We start from the raw sequence: 21,006 nt of genomic DNA on the forward strand, positions 1-21,006 counted from the left end.
AATTACATGGGTGAAATTGGGGGTGAAATTACAGGCGTTTTCCAGGAGAAATAACAAAATGGGAGGATGGCGGGAGATGGGTCTGAAATACAGGTGACTCCCAGGAAAATGGCAGTGTTGGCAGGTATGTTTATGGTGTAAGGTCTGATGTAAGCCATAGTCTCTTGTAAATTTCTGCATTTACAAACAATTTGATGAGCCAATTGAGCCATTTTATTTTTCAAAGTATGGTAGACTTCCACACACTCTTAAAAATCAAGGTTCCCACAGGGGAACTATAATGATCCATTTATGTTTTTTGAACAGTTCTTTAAAAGCGTTTATTTTTTTTATGTGATGAATGTTTAAAAGACAACGTTGTTTCCAGGTAAAATTCTATAACTACTAGAATGGCCATAGCGATCATTCTGACCATTCATATAAGAAATTACATTCATAAATACGTTTAAGTCAAAAGCTATTAAGATTTTTGAATTATTAATAATAATTCCTTAAATTTATATAGCGCTTTCAATATACTGGGGCATTAGGACCAACACAGATTGCTGGTTGAGCACTGCCTGCTGGTCTCACTAACACCACTTCTGGCAGCAACCTAGCTTGCCTATGTGGTATCTTATCCACGTACACACTGGGGACAGCACAGCCCAGCTTCAGTGGGCGAGCATGTGAGAGTTGCAGAGAGATAGCTGCGGGTGAATTAAGCTTAGAATTTCTGTTGTCATATTTTAAGAGGTCATTATCCTTTAAATACAATCTCTTTTTGTAATCAATTAAAGACAAGTTATAAACCAATGGCACAGTAAAAATGTTGCTTTGAAAGGCAAGTAATGTTTTTTTTTTCCAATCAGAAGGTTTGGAAAGGCATGCATATTTAAAGCCATGGGATTAAGTAGCAAACACTAAAATACATGCTGTAAATTTGACTGTTCTAGCCATTCAAGTTAGATATACTCAGAACTCTTCTGTGTTTAGTCATTTTAATAAAATAACAATATGAAATGTTTATATGATTTATTTACAATACAGTTTGTAAAGTAATATTTTTTGTCTTTTGGGATATATTATATGATAGACTTGTTTATCAGTTAAGAGGATCTATTTGGATTTGCATTGTAACCATTAAATACAAGTTAAAAAGGTATTATTTTTATTTCATATATTAAGTTTTTAACAGTGATACTCCCAAAATCATTCTGCATAAATCCGCTGTTTTTTTTAAACAAAATTCTGCTAAGAAATAGCAAAAAATGTCTGCAGATTCTGTCTGGGCCTAAATAACGATGAAAGATTGGGTAGCTTTACTTGGACATAGGAAAACTAAGACCTTTTTTAAATGATTTAAGACCTACAACACAATATATCAGTGAATTTAATAATTTTTAAGGCCTAAAATTATTTTTTTTTTAAATTTTAAAGACTTTTTCAGCTAGTGGTTAGCGTGCTGACATATGGTGCAGCAGCACTTCAGGGCGTCCCAAGATCAAATCCCGGCACGAAGACATTTCCCGTTGCTACCCCCTGTCTCTCTCTCTCTTCACTTCCTGTCTATAATACTGTCCAATCCACTTAATAAAGGCAAAAGGCCAAAAATTATATATATATATATATGAAGAACAGAATGCAAGTCTTGATATATATATATATATATATATATATATATATATATATATATATATATATATATATATCAAGACTTGTATTCTGTTCTTCAATGCAAATTTCTATACTTCTCAAATCTTGTCACTTAAAGATAATTAAATAAATCAGGCTGCAAAAAATTAAAAATCCAATTAGCTTTACTGTTACTTCATTTCAAGATTTTAAGTAAATAGAAACTTCACCCAAAAATAGCAATCTGATTTAAGGAATTATAGCATAAAAATTATTTGTCTTACTTATTTTTATGTCTAAATCCAAAAGTAATCCCAAACTTTCAAATGGTAGTTTGACTGCTGAAACAAAAGGCAATGATCTGTTAATGGCTGAATTTTGTAGACTCGTACTCTAAACAACCTTTTCCATCCATGCAAACATCTCCATTTAAAATGAGACAGCCAAGTGTAACCATATAGGGAGAAACAACACATTCAGGCTTTTGTTTTTACAAAATGTTTAACAGCCAACAGGTCCAGTACAGGTCCACTTATGTTCTGTTCCCGCTGGAGAGTCAGAGCAGCATATTAACCTCACTTTCCAGTAAGTTAAAGCAACAAACAAAAGGCCGCCCTCAGATCCGCGGCCAGCGACGAAAAGATTACAAACCAGCTGGGCTTCTGTTTATTTACTGGGAACACTCGAGGATTTATTTACAGCGCATTATGTCAAAAGCCGTAAATAAACTAAATCAAATTAGCGTGCATGTTTTCCCTAAGTGGCCAAAAAAGATAAATGATCGATATATCAACAAATCTGCAATTTGAAGTCAGATAACAGATTTCACGCATTCCTCATGGCGCAAGTATTTCCTATCCAACATTTTTTTCTGTTGTTCTTTCTCTGATTTACCTTTGCATGGGATCTTTTTCTGCACGGTACATCTCTGGGTCTGGATCTCCGGGACGCAGCCCGAGGCTGGAGCGGCCCCTGTGGAGGTGGCAGGACTTGGAACCTGAAGGGGCTCCCTGGTTCGGGTCTGGTTACCCTTTTTAAAGCCACATGTTTTGTTCTTCTTCATGCAAGGGCCCCATGGACTCCACTCACTTAGATCACATTGGACTGCAAAATAAATACAGAAAAGATCACCAAGCTTTTTTTTTTTTAAATTCTTTCTAACATGTACCAATTACACAACTGACTAAATTTTCAGACAATAGAGGGGAAAAAACACAGAAATTGTTTGGGGTTTGAACATTTCGTTCCTCTGGGCGGGGGGCTGAGAAACCAGTTAGTCCAAACAAATGTTGAAGAAATTGCATTAGGAAACCCCAAAGAATTCACAGCGGAGACTGCTAAAATCCAGCATCACTCACATTTTCCAATTACTTTTTTGCTAAAAAGCAGAGCAAGTGTTATGATTGTATGAGGTAGGCTCCATTTTTATTCAACGTAATGACAAGCTGTCAAGCTCCAGACTTTCAATTGGATTGAGCGGTTTTCTGGTGTGAGGTCTTTTCTAAGTATTCGATTTTTTCCGGTCTAATGTGTTTGGGGGCAGCAGGGTCAAAGGGAGCCCATCCCTGCCAGAAACTATCCCAAACCGAGAAATACACATAACAAAGTGTGTTGGACTGACCTGCTGACGCAGGTGAGCATCATAAGCTTTGGCAGAACGTCACAGTGGAAGTCGAGGCTCTGTATTTAAAGGCCAAGCAGCCTGGAGGAGCCAGCACCACCATTGCGAGTAATGCTGTTTGCTTGCATCTGACAGAACTATTTTCAAAAGAAATCAATAAACTCCTTATCATCTGACGGGCTTCTAGCCAGAGTTCCTCTCAACAGCGATTAAGAAACCACAGAAAGAGAATTTAAAAAGGTGTCCGAGAACTTTTCTAGCTTCAGCATTGAACTGGGCTTTCTTGATATGCTAAGATCATTAGATTTTTAACTCAATTATGATTAATGAATGATGGTTAATGAATTTATTTATTTATTTTTTTGTCCTCATAGTTCACTGACAACAGTAAATATGCTCACAAATTACAAGTGACAGATTTATGAATGTAGGCTGCATTACTTGATTTATAAAATAATTTATAGAAACACACACTATGTACTATGATTAAATATTGAACAACTGAAATTAAAACACACATTGCCTAAAACCAACGTTCACTTTTTTCTTATTAAAAAAGTGAAAATGAATAACTTGCACTTTTGGAAATAAAATAAATTAGTGTAAATGTTTTTCATATTAAAAGTAGAAAAGAAGCAGTATCTCTTTTAAAAGTTTACTCTTAGATATTTCTTCATAATAATAGCAGTTTTTTGGCATGCTGTCATGGGAGAGAACCATGAGCTCGGAGATAATTGAGCCAAAGTCTCTCGCCTGGGCAATGAGCATGTAAGGGGGTACGAAATCAGGTAGTTCTCGAGAGCTCCCCCTGGTAAAGGAGGAAAAGGGAGAAATGGGGTGGAAGAGGGGATTCTTCAAAAAATGAAGATACAGGAGTAATGCTAGACGGGCTATTTATAGTGAGCTTTTAACTTACTAATGATTACAGATGAGAGACCAGCCGCGATCAATCATATCACATGCTGCTCGCCAAATTAGTTTGTAAAACGTAAAACTAACTCTTATAAAAATTAACTCTTGCAAATCCTGTCCTTAAACAGTGCATTTCTTGCATCTTCTGTTAACAAATATTTTATTGTAAATAATAGTTTTAATGTAATGAATTATGTGCAGTCTCAAGGCATCTCAGGCGCAGCTTCAAATAATCGTCAATGTAGTGCAAAGTAGGGCTAAAGAATGTATCAATTGTCCTACATGACCTGAGAACAGAAGTAGAAATCAGCCACAGCCTTAAACAAAGCAGGGTTAATTGACACGTAAGGAAAGTAATTGGAAAAATAGTCTTAAAAAAATTAGATAGATAATAGGTTCTAAGCGTTGATTTAGATAACTTTTTGATTAATCACCCTGCCCTAACAGCCATGTTTTAAGACATGTTTATATTTAGTTTCAGATAACACAATATCAATGTCTGAACTTTAGAATAGTTCAAGCAAGCAATATTTTGGTGGAATAAAGCAAACTTGTAAGGTTTTCCAGTTGTAATTTTCTGCAGTGAATAAATAAATGCACACAAGGCATCTCACAAAATGCTTTTCAAACATATTTCTGATGCAACATTTAATGATTTACAAGAAAATAGCTTTTGTGATTGATCTATATTTAATCACTTCAACACTAATTTCTTACTAGAAATGAGCAAAGAAAAAATATTTACACAAAATTACTGTGCAGCATTTCCATTACATTTTTAGCAGGAATGGAAATCATAGAATTGTGGGATTTCAAAGATCCCAACAAGCATTTATTGTTTTTAAAAGATTTCTAGGCTAGGCTAAAACAAGGCTAAATTTGGGCTGTCAATGAAAATCTAATAGACATCTAATATAGGCCAAATCTAGACTAGTCCTCAAATAAACAGAAATGAATGACTACACATATAAAGTCTGTCTATTTGATGAGTCTAGTTTTGGGTTATTCTTAGATGTCTATTAGATTTTCACTGACAGCCCAAGTTTAGCCTTGTTTTAGCCAAGTTGTCTGCATTTAGATGTCTATCAGATGTCTACTGAACACAAAGTTGTTTGCTGGGATACATCTATGCTGTCTACAATAAGCAGACAGAAAGTGAGGCTAAATTTGGTTATGGATGTGAATTGATGCCTTCTAAGACAGCACTTTTTAGCTTTGGGACACAGCCTATGTTTATGAATGAATCACTGAATCATGATTATACAGATCAAATAATTTGTTAAATTTAGGAATGATACACAGTGTTGCTATGAGACACACAAATGTTTGCTCCAGCTTTGTTTGGAGTCATTTTTGGTTTGAGAAAATATTCACTATTATGTCTAAAAATCTTTCTCAGTTGGGGACAGTGGAGCTGTTCTTCAGTGGATTGTCGATGAACTGAATCAGTTTTAATCTAACTTGAACTACACCAGCATTCTACTCTGCTGCCAAACGTGAAATGCTGAATATGTTCAATAATCTGAAAAATTGGTATTGATACAATTTACATAGTAAAAAGCGGGAGCACTTTAACCATTATACAGCGACAAATTCCCATGATTATTCCGCCAGAGTGAGTACAGTTCCTATAGCCATATCGACCTAGAAAATAGCAGCTTTTCATTTTACATCAGGCTTAGTACATGATATAACAACAGAATAGTCAAACCTTAAACAGAAAAATTATCAAAACTTTTTTTTTTTTTTTTTTTTTTACTTTTTTTTTAAATAAATGCTAATGGTCTAATCCGATTCAATAATTTATGCTATAAATTAATAATTTATGCAATAATTTATACTCCCGCCAGACCCGGAGATCATCTAAATGGATTTAAACTGGTGAAACTGAACTGTTCAACTCTAGTAAGATAAGCCTATTTAAAAAAAGTGTTCCTTTAACTAACATGAAAATAAAAAGCGCTTCCTTGACAACTACGACTACTCTGCTGCCTGATATGCTGAATATATGTTTAATAATCTGAAATACTGGTATTGACATAATCTACATTGTAAAAACACTAAGGAAATAATAGTGACTCTCTCAATGACAGCAAAAGGCTGTAGGAGACTCACCTACACACTCCATGGTGCCGTTGACGGTGAATCCTTCAGGACAGCTGGAGAAACATCGCCCTCTATGCGAGTACAGGCCTTCCTTACATTTTGTGCAAAAGTTTCGGCTAAAACATGCCTCACAGTTTTCTATTTTACATTCTGAAATAAAGAAAAAAGACAGTGCTATAGTTGTTTTATCAATACACATTTCAAAGTAGAACAAGCGGACCACCATTCAGTGACCATTTTTTTTCTAGCATTGACAGATTCTAATCCAAAAGTAGTCAAAGATGTCACACCTCACATCTCTGTCTTGTTACAAGTGTTCTGTCTACATCAATTTGGGGGCAATGTGGATTCCTTCAGAATGAAAACCAGACAAATACAAAACCAAACTGAATACACTTCCCAGCCCATAACGCTATTATATTCATTATCTCATTCTGATAAACAGTGGATGCTCCTCTTAAATATCCATCTTAGTCTCTTTCTTTACTAAAGAAAAATCAGAAATGATTTAAAGTGGGGTCCAGAAGTCTGAGCTTGCTGTTCTAAAATCTGAAAATCATGTCAACCAAAATGATTTCGCTGTTTACTGCAGTTATATTCTAGCATTGAGCATATATTGTAGTTTTTCATTCATTCTTTTATTTTATTTTCTACTTAGTGCCTTTGTTAATCTGGGGTCGCCACAGCGGAATGAACTGCCAACTTATCCAGCATATGTTTTACGCAGCGAATGCCCTTCCAGTTGCAACCCATAACTGGGAAACATCCATACACACTCATACACACACATACACTACGGACAATTTTAGCTTATCCAATTCACCCGTACCATATTCCTTTGGACTGTGGGTGAGCCGGAGCACCCGGAGGAAACCCACAGGAACGTAGGGAGAACATGCAAACTCCACACAGAAACCCCAACTGACCCAGCTGAGGCTCGAACAAGCGACCTTCTTGCTGTGAGGCGACAGCACTACCTACTACGCCACCGCTTCGCCTATTGTAGTTTTTATGAATAGAAACAGAAATCATCCATAGTTTTGGTTTGTTATTTTCATTTTTAATTTAAGCCTTAAAGGAACATTCCACTTTTTTAGGAAATTTCAAGGAAGTCAGCTACTGTTAAACACTTGAGTTTTAGCTATTTTGAGTCTATTTAGCCTATCTTTGTGTCTGGCGAAAGCACTTTTACCATTAAGCAGCAACAAATTTCCTATGATTTATACGCCAGAATGAGAGTATAGTTCCTAGCCATATCAACCTGGAAAATAGCAGCTTTGTCAGCGCCTATAGCGCTGTGGTTAAGTGCATTGTCATATGGCACCATGGTGCATACGGCGACCCGAGTTTGATTCCCAGCTCGAGGTCCGTTGCAGACCCTTTCCCCTCTCCTTGCTCCCAATACTTTCCTGTCTAACCCTCACTGTCCTTTTCAAATTAAAGGTAAAAAAAAAACTATTTAAAAAAGAAAATAGTAGTTTTTAATTTAACTTAAAGGTGGTCGCACACCATACATATTAGAGTTCTAAACAGATTTCTATTAGGGTAAACACAACGGTGCTGCAAGTCGGTGTCTGTCCCCGGCGCCCAGCTATGGCTCAGGACACTGTTCATATTTTTTCCGTGCCACAGAGCGGCATCTGAATAGTTTCATTTTAAATAACATGCAAATATTTACACCTGGTGTGTGTTACTTCCAACTGTCATATAAATGTTGCAGCCTGGCGCTGAGCGCCACATCTGGTGTGCGACTCGCTTAAGGCTTAGTACATATTGTAACGACAGAATATTCAAGCCTCATATAGGAAAATTATCAAAATGTTTTTTTACATTTTTGTGAGAAATGCTAATGGTCTAATCCGATTCAATGATTTATGCTAAGCTAAGCTAAAGGTGCTCCTTTTAAATCTAAATGGATTTAAAAATGGTGAAGCTCAACTGTTCAACTCGAGCAAAATGAGCCTATTTAAAATAGTGGGGTGTTCCTTTCCATAAACATGGAAATAAGTAGCACTTCCTTGACAACTTGCAGAATTAAAACAGATTGAAAATTCAATTTGAGGTCACTTGCCTTATATAAATCGCAATAAAATATGTAAAATCCTAAAATGCATTATTTATTGTTATAATTGTGATCTTCCACAGTTTTCTGACTGACACAGACTACACTAACCTAACCCTAAATTTTCCAAACTGTATTCAAAAACATGCAAAAGTAAATATCCATAACACCCGAAACACTTTCATGTTCAGCAGCACATGGATATGTCTGATACATATCACGGTGCACCAGCCAAAAGCAGAAGAGGGCCTAACAATATACTCAAGCCGTGTTTTCTGTTATAACCTCTGCTCTCAATTACTACTTTAAATGCCTGACAACTAAATTAGTAACGTTTGGAGCAAATTCTTTTGCACTCAAGCATTTACAAATGCACCCTTAATGCAAGACAAATGTTGTTAACAAGACATCATGGGGATTTGGAAAGGAATCAAATGCACGCAGCTGATTGAATAATTGCAGCGCGGCAGCCATTCAGGGACTGAGATGAAGGAGGGTTTCGCATGCACGGCCGTCTTTCAAAACACCACAAAAACACTGAGCAAATGAGAACGAAACGAAATGTTGACAGCGAGAGTCCGAATCTGAAGCCGACACCTGCGGACACAACGTATTTTAATCTCAAGATGCGGATCATAAAAATACTTATGCTAACAAGCAGACAGCTGCATGTGCTATTTCAAAGCAAACGTAAAGTATACAGTCAAAAATGATGAATTAAAGGCTCCAGAGGGTTGTGAAATAAAAACAGCGCTCAGCTAATTTCTCACTTCCCTGGATGCTAACGTTGAAATTTCAGGTTATCTAGAAAGAAGGCTTAAATCAGAACCATCTGAGAGGTATTAGCCTGAATGATGCAACAGTGTGTCTTGGTAACAAAAGTATTTTCTTCCTATAACAAAATATAATGACTCCAAGATGTGGCTCGCGCTAATTGGCTATCAAAACATGCTTGAAAAGGGAGCAGGACGTTCAATTTACAACTGGAAAAGCTTCAGCGGCTTGAAGTTAGAAATAAAAGTCAAATAAAGCCATTCATTTCCTCCCACGACAGGAGTAAACAGGTACCACCAATCAGTTTACGAGAGGTATTTCCTTGTTTATCCGCAGCTTTGGCTCCATCACAGTAAAAATGCTCACGCACATGATGGAAACGCTTACAAAAAACCTAGAGAGCGCGCTGTTAAAACAAAGAGGGTGATTAAATGTAAATCCTCTTTATGTTTTTTGCGTAGGGTTTGCTTAGAAAGCTCGAAAAATATGGCCAGGATTGAACTACCGTGAACTCAGGCTACAATAATAACACAGACTTCCTAGAAGAAACAGACAAACAGCAGAGTATTACCAATGTTTTGCTTCGTATTTCATCCCCCAGCCTTGTTTTTCACCCACAGAGTAAGAGAAAACAGATCACTGGCTCAGTGTTTGGCATCCACGGGTCACATGCGGGTAGTTTCGTGTCACTGGTGGGTTACAGTACTAATGAATGCGGTGAACAATGTGATCGTTGCGTAATTTGTGACTATCTTCCAAATGGTGTTAAATGCAGGAAAGTTGAAGATAAAAGCTCGGGCAAATAGCCTAAGAAAGGTTCGTTTACAGTATGTAGTTTTTCAGTGTCATTGATTTTCTTTATTTCTAAGAGGATCTGTAAGATGCGTGACTTCCTGTTTTTTGAATAAACTGCATATGTTTTAAGGAAAAGATACAAAGCTGTTTGTGATGAAAAGATGCTGACTTTTTTATTATCTGACAACAGCTACACTCACCGGCCACTTTATTAGGTACACCTGTCTAACTGCTCAATAATGCAAATTTCTAATCAGCCAATGACATGGCAGCAACTCATTGCATTTAGACATGGTCAAGACAATCTGCTGCAAACCGAGCATCAAAATGGGGTTAAAAGGTGATTTAAGTGACTTGAACGTGGCAGATTAGTGCCAGATAGGCTGGTCTGAGTATTTCAGAAACTGCTGATCTACTGGGATTTTCACACACAACCATCTTTAGGGTTTACAGAGAATAATCCAAAAACGAGAAAATATCCAGTGAGTGGCAGTTTTGTGAGCGAAAATGCGTTGTTGATGCCAGAGGTCAGAGGAGAATGGCCAGAATGGTTCGAGCTGATAGAAAGGCAGCAGTAACTCAAATAACCACTCGTTACAACCGAGGTATGCAGAAGAGCATCTCTGAACACACAACACATCCAACCTTGGAGCAGAAGGGCTACAGCAGCAGACGACCACACCAGGTGCCACTCCTGTCAGCTAAGAACAGGAAACTGAGGCTACAATTCACACAGGCTCACCAAAATTGGACAATAGAAGATTGGAAAAACGTTGCCTGGGTCTGATGAATCTCGATTTCTGCTGTGACGGTCAGAATTTGGCGTCAACAACATGAAAGCATGGATCCATTCTGACTTGTATCTACGGTTCAGGCTAGTGGTGGTGGTGTAATGGTGTGGGGGATATTTTCTTGGCACACTTTGGGCCCATTAGTATTAATTGAGCATTGTATCAATGCCACAGCCTACCTGAGTATTGTTGCTGACAATGTCCTTCCCTTTATGACCACAGAGTACTCATCTTCTGATGGCTATTTCCAGCAGGATAACACACCATGTCATAAAGCGTGAATCATCTCAGACTGGTTTATTGGCCATGACAATGAGTTCACTGTACTTAAATGGCCTAAACAATCACCAGATCTCAATCCAATAGAGCAGTGGTTCTCAAAGTGGGGGTCGGGACCCCTTGAGGGGTCGCGAGACAATGAAGGGGGGTCGCCTGGTGATTTCCAAAAATCAATTTATTTTTATTAAACCATAAGGATTACCATATTTTAACCTACTGAGGAGGAAAAAATTGTTGCTTTTAGTTACTATATACTATATACTAGCTTACTAGTTCTATTGGATTGCGACCCCTGTGGTAGTTGCATTATATATTATATATTAAAGACACAGCAATAGCGTCAGATGCAGCTGATAGATTTTTTAACATAAACTTTCTGGACTATTTACGGCACTGATATACATTAAAAATAATTAAACCAAGAACATACGTATAAGTCTATTGGTGTGTGCGCGAAGGTTTCTGTATTTATAACCACCTCAGGGGATATTGGGGGTCGCGAGTCACTGGCATTGTCAATTTGGGGGTCACAGGCTGAAAACATTGGGAACCCCTGCAATAGAGCACCTTTGGGATAGGGTGGAACAGGAGATTCACATCTTGGATGTGCAAATCTACAGCAACTGCATGATGCTATCATGTCAATATGGACCCAAAACTCATAGGAATATTTCCAGTACCTTGCTGAATCTATGCCATAAAGGATTAAGGCAGTCCTGAAGGAAAAAGGAGGTCCAACCTTGTGCTAGTAAGGTGTACCCAATAAAATGGCCGGTGAGTGTATATATGTAGCTAGAGATCTGAATACATCTACATATGCTATATAAAATAGACTGCAATATGGTAAAATACTATTATAGTGCTCTATTTTAATATTTCTCTAATTATTTTATTTTTACTTGTTTTATATTGTGAATACACATATAAGACATCTACACAGAGTATTCTAATAAAACAATTAAATAAAAGTGCTGTTAAAAATAGCAAAATAACTGTAACAATTACTGAATTTATACCTTAATGTATATTTCAAATATAATTTTTTCATGTGAGGTTAAAGCTGAATTTTCAGCATTCATTACTGCAGTCTTTAGTGTCACATAATCCTACAGAATCATTCAAATACACTGATTGGCAGAGCTTACAGTATATTACATACATAAAAATGTATGGTTTTGAAATTAGAGCAAAGACTTACGTGTGCATTTGTTCATATCCCGATTTCGAATGCCATAATATCCAACAGGACACGCGGCCAGGCAAATGCCTATCTGACGGATATCATTTCGCTCCAGTAAGATGAAGAGTCGGGGTCGACATTTAAGACAGCCGTTGTACTCCGAGCAGTGTTCACATCCATTCGAACATGATGGAGGAACTTCAGTGCTTACTGATGGAGAAAAGACAGATATGAGTTAGTAAATGTACAGGTAGCATTTCATTATAACTTATAAGACGATCTGTATTCCAAAGTGATAATAATAAATATAATAATTGGGAGTAAGCATGTTAAGTGTGCAAACTGTCAGAAACTGAACAAACAACCCCTCAAAGTGGCCCTCACTTTGAGTTTACCATCATGACAGACAGACATAAATACAGTGCTCAGCATAAATGACCGATAAATGAAATGGATGGATGGATGGATGGATGGATGGATGGATGGATGGATGGATGGATGGATGGATGGATGGATTGGTGGGTGGGATGGATGGATGGATGGATGGATGGATGGATAGAAAGACAGACAGACAGTTAGATAGATAGATAGATAGATATATAGATAGATAGATAGATAGATAGATAGATAGATAGATAGATAGATAGATAGATAGATAGATAGATAGATAGATAGATAGATAGATAGATAGATAGATAGATAGATAGATAGATAGATAGATAGATAGATAGATAGATAGTTTTCTAAACAGCACTTCAGACTGCAGGCCTGTAAAAAAATAGCAGCGCTTTATCTTGTTACACTCAGTAGTCTGTGTTTGCAGCTCATTTGCACCAAGTACCCTTGTTCACTTCACTCTGTTCATTTAAAACATTTGTGTGGAAATCTTTCACCGGAAGATGTCATGCTATTTCATACCGGACAATCAAAACTGGAGACATCACAGAGATTTGTGATGGTCCACAGGGCGAAAGGGGCTTAAAATGTCAGTCCAGGTCTCCCAAATTGCTGACAAATGGTCAAATAAAATCAACAACAGATATCTAAGTAAGCTCACACATCCCGTTCCATGCTTTGCTTGTAACATCCAAAATATGTCTGCGTTTAAAGCCAAGATTAAATAAAAGATTACTCCGAAAGCATGTCAGAGTGCACATCCTGTTCCTGGTGAGCCGAACGGAGTCAAAACTGCGGTCATCTGCTTTAATTTATGAGTCTATGTGTGGAGCATCAGCTCTAAATATATATTCTCACAGGGCAATCAATCTCTACACTACGAGTGTTAAAATGCTGTAAATAAGCCGCACGTACAGTAAGTGACGCAACCTAATGGACCAATGAACCTCTTATGTTGATCTTGTTCTTGGGGGGGAACATAAGAAAAAATAATGAAATTGTTTAACTCATCCATCAACCAATCAAATTATAAAAGAGCATTAACAATATTAACTTTCAGAAGAACAAGGAAGAAACACTCAAATACATCAACAAAAAAACATCCTTAGAAGTGGAAGGTTTTCAAAGTAAGTGTGTGAAGTTATGCGATCACTGCATTGCTCTCCACAGCTGAAAAAGCCTGTCAGCAGGAACAACAAAAATGAAACTTGAATTAACAATGATAAACGTGAATAATTGTTTTGCACGGGTCTATTGAGTGGTGGTTAGCCCAGACAAATATGCAGGGAAGTTGGCTAGGTTGCAGACCGTACCAACACTGCAGACACACACTAAAAAGACAACTTCACTTCTTGACAGTGTTATATCACGATGGTGAAAACATCCCCATTGGATTTTCATCTTCAAGAGGAAGATTGCAGGAAGTGTAAGTAATAAATTAGACTTTTTAGCTAAATGTGAGATTTTTATAGAACTTAAAATTCCCTTAAAATATCTCTCAGGGTAATTTGTTAGAAAAGTAACCTAAAAATGCCCCTTAATTAAAAAAGAAGTCATATATGACCATCACTAAATTATCATTGTATATATACAGTTTGGTTCATGAAAATTGTTTATGTAAAATATTTTTGGCTCTATACATCAACACAATCAATTTGAAATAAAACAATGAAGATGTGCTGTAACTGCAGACTGTCAGGTTTAATTTGAGGATATTTGCTGTACATTCAAATCAGGTTAATGGTGTAGGAATAACAACAGTTTGCATATGTGCCTCCCACCTTCTTGTTTATTTCATTTTCAGATCGATTGCGTTGTGTCGCTGTCTAAATATTGATGGACCTAACTGAATAATAGTGAGCAAAAGTTCAAAAACATCATTGAAATATTCAACAAAACAACAACATTCAAAAATACAATAAACCATGATAATAAAGGGATGGTTTTCACACCCTATACATTTGTTCAAAACCTAGTTTCTTTGTTCCATTGAACATGAAATATGGTATTTTTAATATTGATAGTGGACACCCATTGTATTTCAACAGCCATTTTTTCGTACTATGGAAATAAATAGGTGCCAGCAACCAACATTCTTCGAAATATTGTATTTTGTGTTCAACAGAAAGATTTAAAACCATACAAGAGAAAACAAACTATTACAGGATTTTCATTTTTTGCTTGAAATGTCTCTTTAATGAGTATAGTTTAACTTTTTAATAACATGTTCTTTGTGAATATATAAAAATAGGAACTAGGATTAATGATTGAGCACCAATAAAACATTGATCATAATGGCATAAATTATTGGCTAGCCTTGGGGAATTCTTTATAAATCAATTGTTTTGGTCTATTATAGTGTAATGGAGCATTAAGATTTAATAAATCAACCATAACTTAATCAACTAATTTAGTTTAACTTAATAAATTCACACTTTTCTGATCACTACTTTTATTTATATTTCTCATGTTAACATGCTCATTGTTTACACATTTGCATTGTTAATGTCTGTTATGGATTTGATTAATTGACTTCCAGGCAAAGTGATATTTTCAGCTTTTTCAGGCTCTTATCTAAAGATTCCTTAATCTGAATAATGTATTTGTTTTTGTCTTAAAACAAACAAAGAGAACATATTTAACATGAGGATTTAAAAGAAAGCAGCGGAAACGTAAGGATTGGTTAAAGTGCAGGCCAAGATGTAACATGCACTGCACTTTAACCAATCCTTACTTAAAACATTATTGCCTACAACAATTTACCACCAGCAGTCAGACTATGTATATCTATTCATTGTCTTCTACGTATGACTGTCAACATTGCCAATTGTATATTGTTTTGTTTTTTGGGAGTATGTTGTTGTATTTTACACTGTCTGTATTTTGCACTGTCTGGAGCCAGCACCTATGCTTTTCACTCATCACAGTACACGTGCTGTTAATGGTGTGACAATAAATGTGATTTGATTTGATTTGAAACCGATTTACCAAGAGTTTTTCCATTGATACCACAGAAGAAGCATACTTGATTTTTCACAAACATTTTCAGTGAAGATTTTCCAAAACATCAATATTTTTTCCTAGTCTGAAAACATTTCAATAATCTAACCTTCCTGGAAGATTCCATAGATCTTAAAAGTTCGTTTAAAGAATCATCAATGTCAAATAAAGCACCTAAACAATCAGATTTGTGATTTCATCCATATGTAACAGATAAAAGCATCTCTTTCTTTTATCACCCCGGAAATCTTTAGATCAGGGGTGTCAAACTCAATTCCTGGAGGGCCGAAACCCTGCACAGTTTAGTTCCAACCCTGCTCCAACACACTTACCTGTATGTTTCAAACAAGCCTGAAGGACTCAATTAGTTTGATCAGGTGTGTTTAATTAGGGTTGGAACTAAACTGTGCAGAGCTGCGGCCCTTTTGGAACTGAGTTTGACACCTGTGCTTTAGATGGATCTTTTACATTTTGATGATAAACTACATTAACATAATATTATTATCCCCTTTGTTTAATTATTCACATGAAAATATTCATGATGACCTAAAACAAAAAACAGCTACAATTTAGCCAACTAATTGTTTAGATAAATCTTTTACATAAATATATAATTTTTTTTAAATTACAAGGGCGGCACGGTGGCTCAGTCGTTAGCACTGTTGCAGCAAGATGGTCCCTGGTTCAAATCCCAACTGGATCAGTTGGCATTTCTGTGAGGAGGTACATGTTCTCCCCGTATGTGCGTGGATTTCCTCCGGGTGTAGCGGTTTTCCTCACAGTCACAGTCCAAAGACATGCGCTTTAGGTGAGTTGAATAAACTAAATTGGCTGCAGTATATGTGTGTGAATGCAAGAGTGTTGGGTGTTTCCCAGTGATGGGTTGCAGCTGGAAGGCCATCCACTGTTTAAAACATATTCTAGATAAGTTGGTGGTTCATTCCGCTGTGGCGAACCCAAATTAATAAAGGGACTAAGCCGAAGTAAAATGAATGAATGAATGAAAATATTTCCTTTATTTAAAGAATAGTAAAAATTTATATTTTGTAACTCAACTTAGACTTCAAAAATAAAGACAAGTACTTGTATAGCCTGTCTTATGTGTATAGTTAAGTTTCTTATAGCATAGTTATGCATAGGTTTTTAAAATAGCTCATGTCCAGTGTTGTGTTTGTATCTATGATTAATTTGTGTAGCATCGTGGTCCAGCAAGACATGACATTTTGTTCCTCTGTATGACCACACATTTAGCGGAATGACAACAAAGCTTGACTTGACTTGATTTGACTAAAAATTTGCTGCCTTACATTTTTTTTAGTTGAATCAAATTAACTTTTTTTTAGTCAACTCAACATCAATCAAACTGACTAAACATATTAAATTAAACTTTGTAGTAAATGATATAATTTATTAAAATTGTTACCATTTTTTGAAACCAAACTAACTTATTCAAATGAGTTAAAGCAACATAAACATAACTTTTGTCATGATTTTTTTGTCATTACATTTTTTACAATGCACCAAACAAATAAAATGGCTGCATGCTGGACTAAACTTGTTTATCATTTAATGGTATTTTGTTGGTTATGAATATGATACGTGTAAACGGGTGACAGAAATTCTTCCATTAGACAAACCATTTAAGAACTGATTTCATGAATAGATATATTGCACTGCACCATGCAGCACAATGGTTAGGATTGAAATAAAAATAAGCATCCTATCCTTTGTAACAATATATTTTGTGTCAATATCTCCTATTTTTTGTTTATTTGATGTTCTTGGTGTTTAATTCCATCTTTTCAGTGATCTCTTTGCAACTGCTTTCCGCACAGAGGTTCAGACATTTACACCTACTTAAACGAAACAACAAACAATCACACCTAAGTTTGATTCAATGGGGTATATGCACTGCTGGTGTTTTTCAGCCAACGGTAAACTTCCGGTGAAAGCTTAATGTAAATTTTTTTCACAGTATAGACATCGTAATGTAATTAAAATACAATCAGTTAAATAACCTTAAGCATTCATTTAGTTGTTCAAGCATAAAAGGAGATGATAGGCCGTCAGTACCAGCAGGCTAGTGCAGAAACCTCCATTCAAAATACTGAGGTAAAGTAATTTTTCAGATTTTAAAGAGATGGAAAGAAATATTGAATCTAATGCACTTTGTATAAAATATTTATTAGGCAGAGAAGATTACTTATTTGTAAAGAAAACAGACCTTAAATATTGCAATTTTGGGACCGTGTGCATATATCCCATCGATGTAAGCCTGTGAGAAAATGTGACAAAAATGTGTAAACACAACCTACATATAATTCAAATCATATGACTTGCTTTCAGAGAATATCTTGATTTATTTAAATCTTCTTTATCGTATCATCAAATCTATATTTTTTTACTTGTTTAAAGCATTAATCTAGCTAAATTTTGGTGTGTTTAACCTAAAGGCAATAAAAACGTATTTGCAAATGGGGTAAGAGACTTAAAGATTTATTCCCTACTTCTTATTGCTTACACAATTCTAAAAGCAAACGTATCTTCTTTAAAAGAATATTTACACTTTTTTCCCAGAAAAACAGGATATAAAATGCACCAACTAAAAATAATTTTTACATTATTACAATTTATTTCTTTTTGAAGCGTCAGGCACCGTGCCATAGAACAGATGTGGAGGCTGATATCATAATTTAAAAGTTTACAGCAAACAAAAGGAAACACTTAGACACTATGAAATATTACATGTTTTGCTGGTGTGGTTTGGATATTTTAGAACGAACGCAGGAAAGTATCAACAGGGACTAAAGTGTGAGCACTGTTCAATCACTTGTACAATAACAGTTGTCAGAGATGTTTGCTTACGTTTTGTTGATAAAACTGCTGCAAAACTACACTATCAAGAAGCACTTGGTCAGATGAGCTTACATTGAGGTCAAGAAGCCTTAACAGATTGCGGAGCATCCGTAGATTTATTTCACTAAGTAACTCACTGTTTATTTCCCCACAGAAAGCTTTACTTTCTCATTGGTGTCGTGTTTTGATTTGTACTTCTAGGCTTCCTCGTGCTACTTGATTTCTTGCTTTAGTTACCTGCTGTGACTGTCACAACACGATACATGCACGTTTTGTTCCTTATATTGTCTGGAAGGGGAATAAATGTTCAAGTTTTAATAATATTGTCTCTAAGTGAAATAACAACAGTGGCAAATCTGATGCATCTGCATCTGTGTGGTTCTCTGCATTACATATATCTTCCTCTAGAGGAGGCTGCAAACACCTGCACATTACTGGCACTCATCAATGCGCACATCCCAATGAATAAAAGAGACTGTTCATACAAAAATGAACATTTGCTCAATATTTAATCATCCTCAAGTTGTTTAAAGTTTTTATAAGTTTATAAGTTTCTGTTGAACACAAAAGAAGATATTTTGTAGAATGTTGGAATTGTGTAACCATTGACTTTCATAAAAGTAAAATGGAAGTGAATGGTTGCTGTTTCCAACATTCTTCAAAATATCTTCTTTTGTTTTTAACATCAGAAATTTCATACACAATATTACAATGAAATATATTGTATTATAGTAAATATAACTTGTTTAAAAGATAATTAACGTTTTTCCTGTACACCGCAACATTACTGGCACTCAATGCGCACATCCCAATGAATAAAAGAGACAGTTCATGCAAAAATGAACATTTGCTCACTATTTACTCATCCTCGAGTGGTTTAACACCTTTATGAGTTGCGTTTTACTGTTGAACACAAAAGAAAATATTTAGAATAATGTTAGAAAACTGTACCCATTGATTATCATGGTAGGAAAAGGGAAGTGAATGGTTACTGGTTTCCAACATTTTTTAGAATATCTTCTTTTGTGTTCAACATCAGAAAAACATGCACAAATATTTAAAACAAGCAAAGTGTGAGCAAATTATTGCAGAATTAATTTTTTTTGTGAACTATCCCCTTAAATATCATTTAGCAATGCTTAATCTAACTTTTCTTTTTGGATTTGTGATAAGAAATTGATCAGATTGTTAGTATGATTTGATTTTTTTTTTGGCACCACAGCTTATGATGTATTTAATATTGAGCGATACACAAAAAACAATACTACACAAAACCAAAACAGACCACTTTCCATAAATAGTGCTCAGCATATATAAGTACACCCCTCAAAAATCTCTCTTTTAAATTCATATTTTTAATAGGAAGCTATACAATATTATTTGTGCATATATTTGTGCCAGTACTGAAGCCAAATCTAGAGCTTATCTGACAAAATAACGTACAATAACAGTCCAAAAACTAGTACAGCCAAATTTATATGTAATAGAAAAATATTAAATACAAATTTTGAAAAAGAGGAAAAATCATAATAACCAAAAAAATAAATAAATAAAAATTGTTTAAATTTTGTAGGTTGTCATTTATTTGCAATATTTTGCTTGAATTTAATTGTATTATCTTTCAATTTCTAAACATGTTTGGTGACTAAAACATTAGTTTAATAAATATTTCTGTTTAATAAATCTGTTTTGTTTAAATGCACCAAAATACATTGCCTTTATTGACTGAGAAATGGATTAAAATATTTATTTTCAATATATATATATATATATATATATATATATATATATATATATATATATATATATATACAGTTGAAGTCAGAATTATTAGCCCCCTTTGAATTTTTTTTCTTCTTTTTAAAATATTTTACAAAAGATGTTTAACAGAGCAAGGAAATTTTCACATAATGTCTGATAATATTTTTTCTTCTGGAAAAAGTCTAATTTATTTAAGTTCGGCTATAATAAAGGCAGTTTTTAATTTTTTAAACACCATTTTAGGGACAAAATTACTAGCCCCTTTAAGCTAAATTTTTCCTCGATAATCTGCAGAACAAACCATCGATATACAATAAATTGCCTAATTACCCTAACCTGCCTGGTTAACGCAATTAACCTAGTTAAGCCTTTAAATGTCACTTTAAGCTGTATAGAAGTGTCTTGAAAAATATCTAGTCAAATATTATTTACTGTCATCATGGCAAAAATAAAATAAATTAGTTATTAGAGCTGAGTTATTAAAATTATTATGTTTAGAAATGTGTTGGAAAAAATCTGCTTTCCTTTAAACAGAAATTAGGGAAAAAAATAAACAAGCAGTCTAATAATTCAGGGGGACTAATAATTCTGACTTCAACTGTATATATAAAAAAAAAATCATTAAAATATGAAAAAACATGTATAACTACGGGATGCATGCAGGCACATAGGAACTCTTGCTAGATTTTCACAGTAAATAAATATTTGCTATATATGAATAGGGTTCAGATGCAAAAACCTCTAAATGCTGTTTGATATTTTCTTCTAAAATTAGCATTTTTCTCCTACTATTGTGTGTAGTCTCAGAGAAGTTACTTTTATAGTGACGAATAAGTTCTTTTCATTGCCTTTAAAGTAA

The 21,006-nt window shown here is 35.1% G+C and overlaps 1 protein-coding gene across 4 annotated transcripts in view; it reads right to left on the reverse strand.

Moving 5' to 3' along the window:
- rspo1 (R-spondin 1) overlaps positions 1 to 21,006 on the reverse strand; it is a 44,297-nt gene that overhangs the window by 10,565 nt on the left and 12,726 nt on the right. For all 4 annotated transcript variants that reach the window (XM_073924868.1, XM_073924867.1, XM_073924869.1 and 1 more), the window contains 3 exons: positions 12,153 to 12,344; positions 6,263 to 6,403; positions 2,509 to 2,718 (listed from right to left, as the gene is read on the reverse strand). In XM_073924868.1, coding sequence (XP_073780969.1) covers positions 2,509 to 2,718; positions 6,263 to 6,403; positions 12,153 to 12,344 — 543 coding nt within the window. The remainder of the gene's footprint in view (positions 1 to 2,508; positions 2,719 to 6,262; positions 6,404 to 12,152; positions 12,345 to 21,006) is intronic.

The sequence above is a fragment of the Danio rerio genome, chromosome 16, assembly GCF_049306965.1.
Source record: "Danio rerio strain Tuebingen ecotype United States chromosome 16, GRCz12tu, whole genome shotgun sequence".
In the NCBI taxonomy this organism is placed as follows: domain Eukaryota; kingdom Metazoa; phylum Chordata; class Actinopteri; order Cypriniformes; family Danionidae; genus Danio; species Danio rerio.